At 39.0% G+C, this 13,661-nt stretch overlaps 1 protein-coding gene and 1 non-coding gene across 2 annotated transcripts in view; one reads left to right on the top strand and one right to left on the bottom strand.

Annotated features, from left to right (window-relative positions):
- The window catches only part of ccdc88b (coiled-coil domain containing 88B), a 60,258-nt gene that overhangs the window by 34,580 nt on the left and 12,017 nt on the right, over positions 1-13,661 (top strand). Inside the window, exons 19-23 of the mRNA XM_051954908.1 lie at positions 1,165-1,539; positions 5,212-5,373; positions 7,722-7,999; positions 8,188-8,331; positions 10,326-10,512. Coding sequence (XP_051810868.1) covers positions 1,165-1,539; positions 5,212-5,373; positions 7,722-7,999; positions 8,188-8,331; positions 10,326-10,512 — 1,146 coding nt within the window. The remainder of the gene's footprint in view (positions 1-1,164; positions 1,540-5,211; positions 5,374-7,721; positions 8,000-8,187; positions 8,332-10,325; positions 10,513-13,661) is intronic.
- Positions 9,743-9,814, bottom strand: trnag-ucc (transfer RNA glycine (anticodon UCC)). Its single transcript has one exon. It is a non-coding gene; the product is annotated as a tRNA-Gly (tRNA).

The raw sequence follows: 13,661 nt of genomic DNA, 5'->3' as shown, positions 1-13,661 counted from the left end.
AAACATTCATTTAAATAAGACATTACAACAATTAGAAATTAAAGTTTAATTTCCCCTGCTGCTCCCTTTTTAATATTTTCTTCTAAACTCAACAAAAACATATTTTCTCCTTCAGTCACTAACAAACTGACAGCAGTTTATCTGAAGGTTTGCTGGGATTTCATGTTTTTGGCCAAATGGTGCAGATGCAGGGTTCATGTATGTGATCGGTCAAACGTTAGCATGAGAGTCTGACGATGCTAACGAGGTTATTTTTTTTTCATTTATTGCATTACAGGCAGTGTTTTGTGATGTGTTTATTGCGCAGATTCATATTGCAATATGGGAATGAAAATAGGATTTATTGTTCAGTATACAGTGCGCAATTTTTTAGCAAAGTGTCTGAATTCTGAGTGTTAAATCTTTCTGCTATATAGTGCCCCCAGAAAGTTTCACAGTTGAGTAAAAAAGCCTTATCCATAGCATGTATGCTAGAACCTGCTAACAATCCCAAACAGCAACGCTCTGCATTTTATATGTGCAAAAATTATGATGATGAATGAGGATACAAAATCATGATTTATTACACAGTAAAAAAGGAAACAAACACATTTTATATATATCCTCATATTTCATAACAGGGTATATATATATATATTATATACTATAAATATATATAGTTATATAAATTTAAGATATTTTGTTCCTTCTACTGTCACCAAGTACCTGCTCAAAGCAAATCTGAAGGAAACACTGGATTTGTTGGGTTTGTGCGTTGTATTGCTCATCAAAACATGTGTCACCTTACTATGTGAGATGACACATGTTTTGAATTGGAATTATATAAATACAATTTAATTATCTATTTGGCTGTAGCCAAAGTGATCAATACATGTCAGAGCACTGAATGATTTCCTCGTTGTAAACATGAACTCCTTGTCTACTAATTGTTAACAACTAACTTATAATACTGTAATATTAGTAGTGGAGCGTGCAGCATGAAACTCAGCCACAATTTCTGCTAAACTCATGATTTGACGATATAAGGACACATAAGGACATGTCAACTTTTGTGAGGACAAAGCATTTTGGTTTAGATTTGTTTTACAGTACTGTTTGCCGTCATTTTCCACAGATTTTAATCTTTGAACCCTTTTGCCCCTCGTCTCTTCTCCGTCTTATCAGGATCTAACCAATGAGCAGGCACGCTCTCAGAAACTGGCCTCCGAAGTCGAACACCTGAACCGTGAACTACAAAGAGCCGAAGCCGGACTAAAAGTGGCGACAGATTCTCTCAACGTGTCTCAGGAGAGAATAGAGTCACTTTCCCAGTGCCTTAAGAAAAGTGAGTCTCTTCTTCAGTTGGAAAAGAGAAGAGGAAGCGCGGAGTTGAGCGCTACGTCTCATTCAAATTCAGAATCGTCGCTCACACAGGAGACGTCACCTCTGGATCAAAACCCTGAAGCTGGCAAAGGTCGTGACCTTTTCACCACGCACGATCAAACCACAGGAGAAGCAGAGAGGCAGCTGAGGGAGAGAGTGACAGAGCTGGAAAAAGAGGTTTGTATGTGTGTTTCCTCATTGCACACATGTGTGGTTCTTTGCAACTTTAGTGTGAGAGAGATGAGCTATATTATGTTGAAATTCCTGCTCTTGGGATGCTTGACGACTATCAACTCACAGTAGGCCACTTCCCTGAGTGCGGCACTTTATTTCCAGAACTACCGCTTTATCTCTGCTCATCAGTTTTAAAATGTCACCTCGGCTACTGTTAATCTTCCTTATCTCCTCCGCTGCTCTCTTACTTCGGCTCTTACTGTTTCTCCCTCTCTCAAACACACACATAAACTCCAACATCAAGCTATAAGTGGTGGCTCCGGCGTCGCCAAGGTCAGGAAATTTAGCCAGTACATTTCTCAGTGGGTATGTCACTGCTTTAACACAATCGGGATTTAAATTTTTGGATTAGGATAGATGAAGCAGGGCTCAGACAGCTTTAGTTAGGCGTAATTTCCATACATACTTACAGTAGATACAGGTCAGGAAGCAGAAAAATACTAAAACAATGCATTTAAAGTCTTACTCAAGTAAAAATACTGTACCATGAGCATAAAATAACTCATTCTGCAGGAATATGGCCTCTGGATTAGCTAACACTGATGCATTGAAGCAGCGTTTTCCTGTTTGCTAACTGTAGCTGGTCAATGTGGAGCACTTCATTTACTGCTGGCCCCCCTCCTTTGTGCCACGAGATAAAACTGAGCGGTCGTGAGATAATTAATGAGAGAGAAAGCATAGCTACATGCATTTATAATCATTTTTGGGTTTTTCCTAATCTTTGCTCTTTTGTGACATGTTACATAAAGATTAGATTTCACCTCTTTGGGCCTCGGACAGTTATTTAAACGAAACCATCTGAGAAGCTTAGAGGAGAAAATCATTCCGTAGTGAAACATGACAACCGGAGTTTTAGAGTCAAAAATGCTCTGAATCACTGGTTTAATCTTTCAACATTTTGTTGTATGTCATAAGATCGTGTAAAAGCTTTACGTAGAATCCGAAATCTCACTAAGAGCTTCCAAATCAAGTAGAAGAGGAAAGAAACATCAAATGGAAATAGCAGAAAAGCAGGACTGAACTGGGTCGGAGCTCAACTCCTTCAGTTTCACAGCTCTACCGACTCACATACACAACAGAATCACACAGCAGCGTGATCCTGCCAAAATAACAAAATTAGTAATTTACATACATTTATTATTTTGCGATATAAAGTCCTGCATCTCTGTGGACACAGCACAACCATGGCTAGAAGGAGAGAGAACTCAAACATGTATTGTATGTGATATGAAACAGCTTTAATGTCATAAATCATAAAACAAAATGAACTAAAGCTGATTTATTTTATTAACTTATTGTACAAATTAAGAAAAAATAAGTAACATAAACAGCATTTTACAAGTGCCCACAGATGTTAGCAGTACTGGGATACAAAACAACTAATATTTTCTCTTTACATTTTACATTTTTTTCTATACGTGTCTCCTGTCTGCTCTGTCAACACAGCCTGCGGTTCATCTGAAGAATTCCCTCAGTTTTATGACATGTACGTTTGTTGTTGCTGATGCATTCATTGCTTCACATTGTGCAAAGGAGCACATCATTTTTATGTTTTTCAAAATCCGCTTCATTTTTGGCAGAATTTTAAACGTATTTTTTAAGTGTTTCAATGAAATATTGTAATTATACGCTTAGATTTGTTTTTCTGATCAAAACATCATGCCACAGATGAGTAATTCATTGTAAAGCTGACAGTTGTTTCTGTATTAGTGTGATTTTGTTGACATTTAAAAGAAAACATGCCTTTTCAACTCACCAGTGGGTTTTGGAGTTCAGAGTTAACATGAATGCTTTATTCGTTCGAGCAAACAGTTGTTTATCCATGGATTCACAGTTTCTGCAGTGAAATAATTGGGGAACAATTGGGAAGTGGTCAAACTCAGGATGAATCCAGCACACTGAGGGCTGATTATCAGCAAAAGCCCAAATATTGCTTCCTGTGGAGAATCACAATATGTTATTTCTGGTCTGCAGAGTGGATTATTGCAGAGCGTTTACAGTTTTGCTCCTTAAATGGAGACTATTTACAGTAGTGGGATTAATGCAAGAATGGAACTCTAATCAATAATGCAAATTTAAAAAATGAGGACACAGACAGATGGCGTAATAATGAATTAATTTATTATACTCAGTCAATAAGCTGCTGCAGATACTTTAGTTGGGCCACTGCAGAGATTGTCGTGTTTTTATGTGTGGCAGGAATGTCAGTGTTTGCTGATCCATCAGTAAAATGCAGATAAGAATCAAAATAATGATGAAAATAGGAATTAAGAGCAGGGTATTTGCATAAAGGCCTGTATCTTTGGGATCCTGTATTAATGTCCTTTGGGAGTTCGCAGAGCTTCAGAAGTTTATTTTTCTTTTTTTCAGATTCATTAAAATTATTTCCCCATCCAAATTACCAAAAGGCACAGAAAGTACATGTGAAATGAAACAAAAATGGAAGTCGTAGTGGTATCTGGCTAATGGGACAGATTTCATGCTATATATCTAATTCTGAAATGCCACCAATGTAATGGAGGTAAATCCAATTCGATTTTCAGTCTAAAATGAAATAATACATAAAAAATTCAGCAGCAGCATCTCATTTCAGAAACAATTTGTCACTCTGGACATCAACAAAACACCATGTTTGCAGTTTTTAGTGGAACTGCTTTCAGTTGAGGAAACCGGCCGCTTGTCTGCTGTCTGTCCTCAGTGGACAAAGGCTCCTCTCCTTAAATCCCAATTTAACTCCTGTGAACAAGTACTTCAAAGGTGTACTTAGGTGGAATACTGCAGTAAATGTAAATGGTTACTTTGTACTGCTGACATGAGAGAGGAGATTGGTATAGTGAAAAAGCAGAAACTGTAAAAGCACCAGTGAAAAACAGTAGAACTCCCCAGTGGAGCGGTATGATTCAGTCAGCAGTATGCTGGTATGAAATGTGAATGGATCCAAGGTGAAAAAAGAAGCTGCACATTCTGTAGACGATGCACACATGAATTGTGTTGTCGTTCTGCCAGTGCTTGAAAAAAAATGTTCAAATAAAATCCTACTGTGTCGTGGGAGTGGAGCTGAGTTGTGGTGGTGCTGCAAGCCCATTTTAATTTTAGAAAATACACCAGATTTTATACCTTCAGCAATTTTCCAAAACATATTTCTGTTCATTTGTAAACTAGCTCTCACAATTCCCAATCAGCACACTGCTTTATTTAGTGGTCGAGTGGGGCTTCACAGGATGTGTGAATCAAGTGTCATAAACAAGGCTGCAGATTTGCTGATTGGATTATTTAAAAAAAAAAAAAAGATCCCAATGACTAAAATCTTGCAGTAAGTTTCAGCATCAGATGTAAACTAGTGAAACATATTTTCAACATTTATCTGAGGCACTGGATGAATTTCATCTCTGCATTTATAGATCGACACAAATGTCACATAGAGCTGCTACCTGACTGAGAACACTTTGAAAGGTCAGCTGCAGATTTGGTCCAAGTTCAAATAATATGGATATTTTCAGAGGTGTGTGACACTGAAGGCAGCGCCGCTCATGGCCCAGTTGATGCTGTACATCAGCTGGGTCATGTGTGGACACAATATAAAAATGAAAATGAAAGGTTTTATCTCCCCCTTAGAAAGCAGCGGTGGTTGCAGGAAGAGAGGCTTTGCTGACACGGTTGTCTCAGTCCCAGGAGGCCTGTGAGCACCTTAAGGAGCAGCTGGAGGCTCTGCGGCGACACTCGCTCAGCCTGCAGGACTCCTGCACCAGACTGCAGACACTCAACACTCAGCTACAGGTGACAGAACACACAGGCACACACAGCATGATTAACGCTTTGGGAATTTTTGCAGTGAATTAGGTCATAATGTTTGCATGGACTTTATTACACTGCATGACTGTGAAAAGAAGACGTCACATTTACATGAAGTTCATTTTGGGAAGTATTCATCTTTGCTCGGCCAGTGTCTGTATGCTGAATGGCATTTTTGCTTAAATGGCAATAATGACGTAAAATGGTTAAATTTCATGATGATCTTGAATTTATAAACCCAGATTTTTCAATAATCATAATTTTGTAAGAAAAAACTTTTCACCACAATAGGCAGTTTGGAGTCGTATGTCTGTCCATCCAGTGAATGCAAATCAAATATTCTCTTTCTTTTTGCTCTGTTTTTGGTCTCCACCAGCTCCTAATGGAAATACATAACCCTTAATCGCCTCAATGCTTCACTATGTTTGCGAAGCAGTTTTTATTTTATCCCAAGTTATTACAAAAATATTGACTCTAACCAATTTCCATAAAGAGTAATTTAATCTGTGCTGAGAAACTGGTTAGATTAGCATAAAGACCGGAACCAGTGGGAAACAGTGAGCCTGATCCTGTCCAAAGAAAACAAACTCCACCTAATAGCATCTCTAAAGCTCACAAATTTCTACTAAAAGTGAACATTAGGAGTGTTAATGTGCAGGATTTTATGTTGCTGCAGGGTTTTGTGATGGAATTTATAGAATGGTACGAGTGAAATCACATCACTCATCTCACCGGTGCCACCAACTACAAACTGCTACTTCCAGCCGGTTTACTTTCTGCATTTAGTTTGCCTTTGATAAAGACCATCAATTATAGAGAGTTTGATTTCATTTCATTATAAATGTAATTTGTATTTCGTCGACTTTAACCTTCTTCAGAGAAGGAGAGAGAAAGAGAAAGCACAGTAGAAAGCAATTACCCTTCACTTAATGTTCTGTTAATTTATTCACATAATTTAATGATAACCTTCAGTGAGTTTCTGCTATATAGACATTTAGCTTTCACTATTTCCTTTATTAACATGCAATAGCTAAAAAGATTGAGGATTCATTTCTATACATTTGGAGCAAACGTTAACGTGGTCCCAAATCAGCCGATAGGAATTTTTGTCAGATCACTGTGACCTCACAAAAATACATTTTTGGCCATAACTCAAGAATCTGTAGCTATTTATGACAAGATTGCACACATATACCTAACAGGATAAAATGATGAAGGGGTGACGTTTAAAGGTCAACTTCACTGTGGCATCATGCTTCTGCAAAAACACTTTTCTGGCCAATATTCAAGGCTGTGATTAATTACCAGAAGGGGGATAGTAGTGATGTTTCACATTTGTTTGAATACTGAACTCTCATTATGGATTTCCACTTTGACACTGTGATGATTGTAAAGATCCTTTGTGGTGCTGGTTGAAGATACTGTATATGTGAAGGTTTTACATTTTAGAATGTGTAGATTCTTTGCAGCAGCATTCAGATTTGATGCATCATCGTGCTTACAACGTAGTGTTATCAGAATCAGCTCTTTGTAGTTTTGTTTCTTTAACCCTCCTGTTGTCCTCAGGGTCAAAAATGACCGCCTCCACTGAACCTCAAAAATAGAGCAGCTTAATTGAATTTTCAAGCAAAAATCTATTTTTGCATGAAGAAACAACCTGTCCTGCATCACACACTGCATACTGGACGCCACTCATTTTTATTGCATCACACGTTAGAACTGTTTTCTTTACTAAAGTTGAGATTTTTAATCATTATTATTGCAACTAAAGGTACTGCATAGGTGTAAACATTATTTGTTTAGCAAGAGATAATACTTCTATATCTTAAGAAAGAACCAGAAATGTACAGAAAGTAGCTTAAAATGCATCTTTAAATTAAAACAACTGTGTACTGTAGACTGTAAAATGAAATTGTACCGTATGCAGCATGGAAAAGTAATCGAATTTCAAGTTGAAACAAGGTCATTTAGGGTTTTTTCTATGCTATTAAACATTATGACTGGGTCATTTTTGACCTGAAGACAACATGAGGGTTAAATGAACTTGAAAGTCTTCACTACATATATTATATGAGTCTGGACAGACATGGATTACCGAGGCATCCAACTGCGAGGCAGTAATTCTTGTTAATTTATTCTACCGGCTCACTCGCAACTACTCTGGCTTCATATTCATCACACAGACATCCTCTAAATCTAAGTCATCTAAATCTTAGGGTTATAAATGTGAAGTAACTTTCGAGCTTTTTGGCTGTCTGTTTAGCCTTTGAAATGAATCTAACAGTACAGACATGGCCTCTCTGTTCTCCATCACATACAAAACACACACACAGGTGGAGCAAGCAGCCCTGAGTTCCCAGCATGGAGCGGTGTTGGCGCGCTGCAGCGAGAGCGAGGCCCGGTGTGCCGCCCTGGAGGCCGAGTCCAAGGTGTGGGCGAGGGAACGGGAGGAGTCGGTGGCCCGGATGGAGGCTCTGAGGCGAGACCACGAGAGGATGACGGCGTTGCAGCAGCGGCAGGAGGTGGAGCTGGAAGAGCTGCTGGACAAACACTCCCAACTACGGAGCAACAACCGCAGCCTGGAGGCCCAGAACAGGGAGCTGGAGGGCAGGTACAAACACTCACTGACTGATGAAATCCTCACTTTGAAGATTTATGGCATATTTTCTGAACTGAAATACACAAAAGAACGACACACAAACTCACACGCCTGACCTGGATCTTTTAAGGACACACACTGTCTTACATTTTAAGTCATTGTTTTTTTTGGTGGGTGAATATTGTGTTTGAAATCTCAAGGTACAAGGAGCTGTTGGATGGTAAAACCCGGCTGGAAGAGAGAGAGCAGGAGATGAAGATGGAGAGGGAGAAGATGGAGGCAGAGGCCCAGAGGAGGCTGGAGAGAGAGCGAGAGCTGGAGAAGCTGAAAGAAGACAACGAGAGGTAATAAATCCAGCCAGCTTCTTCTGCATCACATTCATGAGATCTGATCATCCTTTCACAGCGCTCATGTTCATTTGAATACAGGGAGCAGCGGCAGTAATACCTCTGTATCAAGCACAGCGAGCAACACAGGAATCAGTTTGAATGCAAATGCACTATATAGTGCTCTGAATGCATTTTTGTTCCTGATTTAGGTCCTTTGGGCTGAGCACAGAAAAGCAAGGCACAAAACATCAAGAAACAGGACTTAAGAGCTGCAAGTGAAAGCTAAAAAAGAAAGATTTATTTGTGTTCTTCTGCAAAAAGTGAATTTATGTGAGGCTGTGTATTGTTTTAGATAATTTTAAATCACTTTCTTCATCACATCTGTGCTTCTGATTACATTTCCTCTTGATGGCTGATCGGTATATGATGATAATGATCGTCATCATAAGATACTTGTGTACCATAATTAGTTAATCAACCATCATCATCATATTGATGTAATTGATTACTGACAGACTGTTGCAAATGATGGACTGGCAAGCTGATGACATGATGCTCCGGCTATAAATACAACATTAAACATAAATGGAGATGCATTTTGAAATGCTTTGTACACCCGTTCAGGAATGTAATATTTTAGCTGAATCAGATAAAAAGGAAATTCTTGAATTGTTTTTAAAAAATGCTCGAAGATAGATTGTTTCATAGAGCTCTTTAAGGTGGTTATAATACATATTTTTATAATAGCAGTGTATCAAAATGACTGGAAGTATCAAATGAGGAAGCTCCCTTAGCGATGAACCTACAGAGAATTATTGCCTGAATCTCTTCTGCTTCATAGTGAGCTCATTGTTTAGCTGTCTGGCTGTAACTTTACTGTTTTGGTTCACTCTCACTGCACTCATAGCATAACGTTTTTTGGCTGCAGCAGGCGGCTGTTTCAGCAAAAAGAAAAACCCAACAGTCTCTGAACTAAACAGCAGACAGACACAGCAGCGACTGGCTGGTGAACACAGGGGAGCTGAAGAGTCAGACATTTCCCTCCAGAGCTGGTTTAACAAAGTTAAAGACAACCAACACTCATCAGGTGAACAGAAACAGGACTCAAAATGAAGGATCATGTGGTTCCAAAACTGCTGTGAGCTAAGATTTAACTTAAAGTCCTATTCCTGTCATTGATCCAATCCTTAAAAACTCAACTCTGTGTGTCAAAGTCCCATTATTAGAAGTTTTTCAGTGAAAATTATACAGAAAGCATCACCCTGCAAGTTGGCAGAATCAGTTGCTTTGATTTGCCTCATTACGTATAAAACCTCAGAAGTCTGAATCAGTGTTTTTAAGAGGGTTATTCGAATTTTCAAGACAGAAATGCTCAGCCAAAGTGTTGACAGTTTGTAGTCATGCATTAATCTGCTGCAAAAACCACTGCGTTGGCCAGGAATCGAACCCGGGTCAACTGCTTGGAAGGCAGCTATGCTAACCACTATACCACCAACGCCTGTATCCAGCTGTGATATATGCTATGTCACACTAAAAACACAGGTTATGATGTGTCAGTGTTGCACTCAGCTTGTTTCTTTTACTCCCCATGTTCCTTAAAACACTCAGTTCCCTCTTCTCAGAGGTGAATATTTTCATCTGTAAAGTTTCATCCCAAATAATTTCCACATCCACATGGGGAAAATAAAATGCTCAAATGTTTATTAGTGAATATGACTCTATTGCTCCCTCAGTGATTGTTCATATTTTCATCTCATCTTGCTCGCTCAGTTCTCATTACAAAATGAAACAAAGAAGATTGCTTCTATTTTCTAAACACTTACCGACTCAGAAATGTTTTCCCCGAACCATTTTGTGCGAGACGCTGTCAGATTTATCTGCTGGATTGCGCGGCTTTGTGGGGACTCGCTGTGTTGCATTTCAAATAAAATAACGAGCTTCAGATGGAGAGCACTTAGCGAGCGATGACACCCAGCACATAACGGTGGCGGTGTGGGGTGGTGTTGCAGGCTGCAGGCCCAGCAGAAGGAGTGGTTGGCGTCGCAGGCCGAGCTGCTGGCTCAGGGCACCATGCTGAGGGCAGAGCTGAGCACATCCCAGCTGGAGAGGACTCGGCTGGAGGGGGAGCTGAGCGGTCTGAGGGAAACCAACCAGAGCCTGGACCTCAGCAGCGCCCGCCTCACCAGCCAGTACCAGGTATGAACCCAGCAGACACACACCTGCTGATACACACAGGTGTTTTGTATTCCAGCTGCCAGTTGACCATTTACATGCAAAACAGGATTTAGTGCTTCTCAGCAGAGACACTCGGATGCATTACCCTCTTCAAATAAAAACAAATTTATCTAACGCATTATTGGGCAATTAAACAAAATTTATTAGGAATTCATTGCAGGTTTTAGAGAGTGTTTTACATAGCTGTGGTCAGGGAGGAACAGCTATCACATCATCAGTAGGAAACATTTGATAGAAAGCCAATTTCAGCTTGGCATATCAGACAAAATGATATATTGGTCTGAAAAGAACATGAACAGCAAGCTACACATTAGGATTAGGTGCATTTCTGCCTCCAAATCAGCTTTAGTCTTGCGTGTAATGCTGTGAAACAAGAACTGAATTTTGAAAATGTTTTTCAAGCAGTTGTTACAGGGATGACACAGGTGGAAGCTGACTTCCCGTAAAAGGTTTAAGAAGTCAACCAACAGATGCTTCGTTCTGCTCCTGAATCATTTGGTCTCATAGAGTCTGGTTCCAGACGCATGCAGATCTGGCAGTTTTTCTGCCTCCACACTGGCAACAGCCGTGTCCAGAGGCTTTATGTTCTCAGGTCGTCTGTCATTCCGTCCCACTTTGTGAACACAATATCTCAGGAATGTCTCGAAGAAATTTCTTCAAATGTTGGAAAAATTAACTGATGAACTGATTAGAATTTGATGATCAAAAGTCACTCTGACCTCACAGAACAATTTGGCCGTAAGTCAAGAATTCAAACACTGATCATGACAAAATTTCACACAAATGACTAACAGGAAGAAATTATGAAATGACAACATTTTATAACAAAACGGTCAAAAATTAACTTCACTCTGACATTGTAATGTCCTGCCAAAACACTTCTGTTATTCAACAAAATACCTCAGGAACAGAAAATAGGTCATATTTCATATCTAGCTGGTGAACTGGTGACACTAATCTTGTAACTGTGACGACTGCATAGATTTTGTGTTTGAAGCATCCACATTGTACACTTTGCTACTTCCTTCCAACAGTATTAACACTTGAAATATAACCTACTCTCTTTGTTTGCCAAAACCTGTGAATATAGAATTTTACTCTCTTTTTGTACACGGAAATTTACTCTCTTTCGTTTCCCTTACTGAGATTACACACTTCAAAATCTTCATTACATAGAGTGAACAAAAATCTGAACACAACAAATTCCATTGATTCTTTTTAACATACTGTAATAGGTATTTGGCATTTTTGGGATGTAGATAAAGGCTCAGAACTGTTTATTCACCTGATGATGTGGTTGTGTGCTTTGATGTATAACATCAAATAACATCTTGGGACACTGAATGCTCAGTTTTTGTGCAGATGAGGCCGCTGGAATAGCTCTATGGTCACTTGTGAGGTCTGTGGTTATGTGAGTCTCAGTGAGTCAGTGTTAGAGAGCTGTGACCTCTCTCTTCTCAGTCTTCTGAGTTTTTATTTAAAAAGTTTGCAGTTTTTGTGACCGTTGCCTTGGTCACTGACGGATCATCAGCTCTCTGTGTACCTCCTCAGTTTAAATTCAATGCTGCTGCCTGCTATTCAGCTAAATGTGAATCATCCTGTATAGAGATCCTTGCAGATCCATACTGTGTTTTCTGCATTCTTTTACATTTGCTTTTGTTGTCCGCTTTGATCAAAAACAGGATTTGTCGGAGGGCATTTACGGCCTACACTCACCCTAGTGTCCCATAGAGATTTTTACTGATTAAACAACAGTCAGGTCTGTATCTTTTAAGGCAGAAAATATACCAATCAGCCACAACATAATGACCACTGACAGGTGAAGTGAATAGCATTGATCATCTTGTTATAATACAACGTTCTGCTGGGAAACCTTGAGTCCTGACATTCATGTGGATGTTTGACTTGTACTGCCCACCTAAACATTGCCTGATTGGTGTATATAAAAAGTTGAATTTAATATAATGCAGTTGGTTATGCATCTGTTGTTTCCCTCGTATCGCTGTAATGTAGTATTTCTTGTATGGGAGAATTCAACCTTTTTTTTTTAGCTAATTAAATTGAGCCCTATTTGAAAAGATCTTTCATGTTAGTGTTTGTAAGTTACAGAATATTTGCAACAGCAGTACCTTTGTTATTTAGGTTTTTTCAGGCAGACAGTTTTGATTGCTGTGTTTGTGCTCCTTCTGTCTCATCTTTTTCACTTCTTGGTAGTAAAATCATATTTTTGTGTATGTATGGAGCTGCAATGCTCTCCATCAGCACAGAACTGCTCTTAATCTTAACCAGAGATAAGCTTGATAAGAACAGGTAGGTTAACTAGTCAGATTGTTGACTGTGACAGAGATTGTTATTTTTGGTTCCTGCATGGGCAGATCTTGTTAACTAATGAATTCCGGCCTCTAGAGTTCACTCTCCTCAGCACTGGAGGAAGTACGGGGGTGTTTTGTGAATATTCTGCCGGCTCTGTTCAACTTTTGCACCAACACCTGGGACCGGCAGAAAGATCCCTCCTGGTCATGGGCTGAGACTCTGGTGTGACACCATGAGTGGAAATGATTTTTTTTTAATGTAGGACAATGTTCAAAGATGTTTAAATGGTAGCCACTGTGCACTCAGTTTGAATGAAAAATAGGAGGGTGTTTGAAAGATATTTTTATTGATTATGAAACAAAAGTTGTACCTAAAAACTTTTAATTTTAAAGATAAGATAAACTTAATCGATCCCTCACTGGGGAAATTCAAATGTTACAGGAGCTGGATACAGATAAGGCAGGAAAAAAGCAGGACAAGAACTACAGAAAGTACAAGTGTTCTAAAAAAAATTAAAGATATATATACTACTGGTCAAAAGTTTTAGAACACCTCAATTTTTACAGTTTTTATCGGAAATTTTGCATATTTATGTCCCATTGAACTCTGCAATAAAAAGCAGAGAATGCATAAAAAATGAGAATAAAATTTAGAAACCAAAATGTATTCTCAACTTTTCACTCATCAAAGTAGCCACCTCTAGCAGATTTAACAGCTGAACACACTCGTGGCATTCTTTCCACAACGGAAATCAAATATTCTTCATAAAAATCTTCCCAACTCTGTTGCAGAAGATC

The sequence above is a fragment of the Acanthochromis polyacanthus genome, chromosome 10, assembly GCF_021347895.1.
Source record: "Acanthochromis polyacanthus isolate Apoly-LR-REF ecotype Palm Island chromosome 10, KAUST_Apoly_ChrSc, whole genome shotgun sequence".
Lineage (NCBI taxonomy): Eukaryota > Metazoa > Chordata > Actinopteri > Pomacentridae > Acanthochromis > Acanthochromis polyacanthus.
The sequence above is the reverse complement of the archived record's forward strand: the minus strand, read 5'-3'. Positions and strand labels throughout refer to the sequence as shown.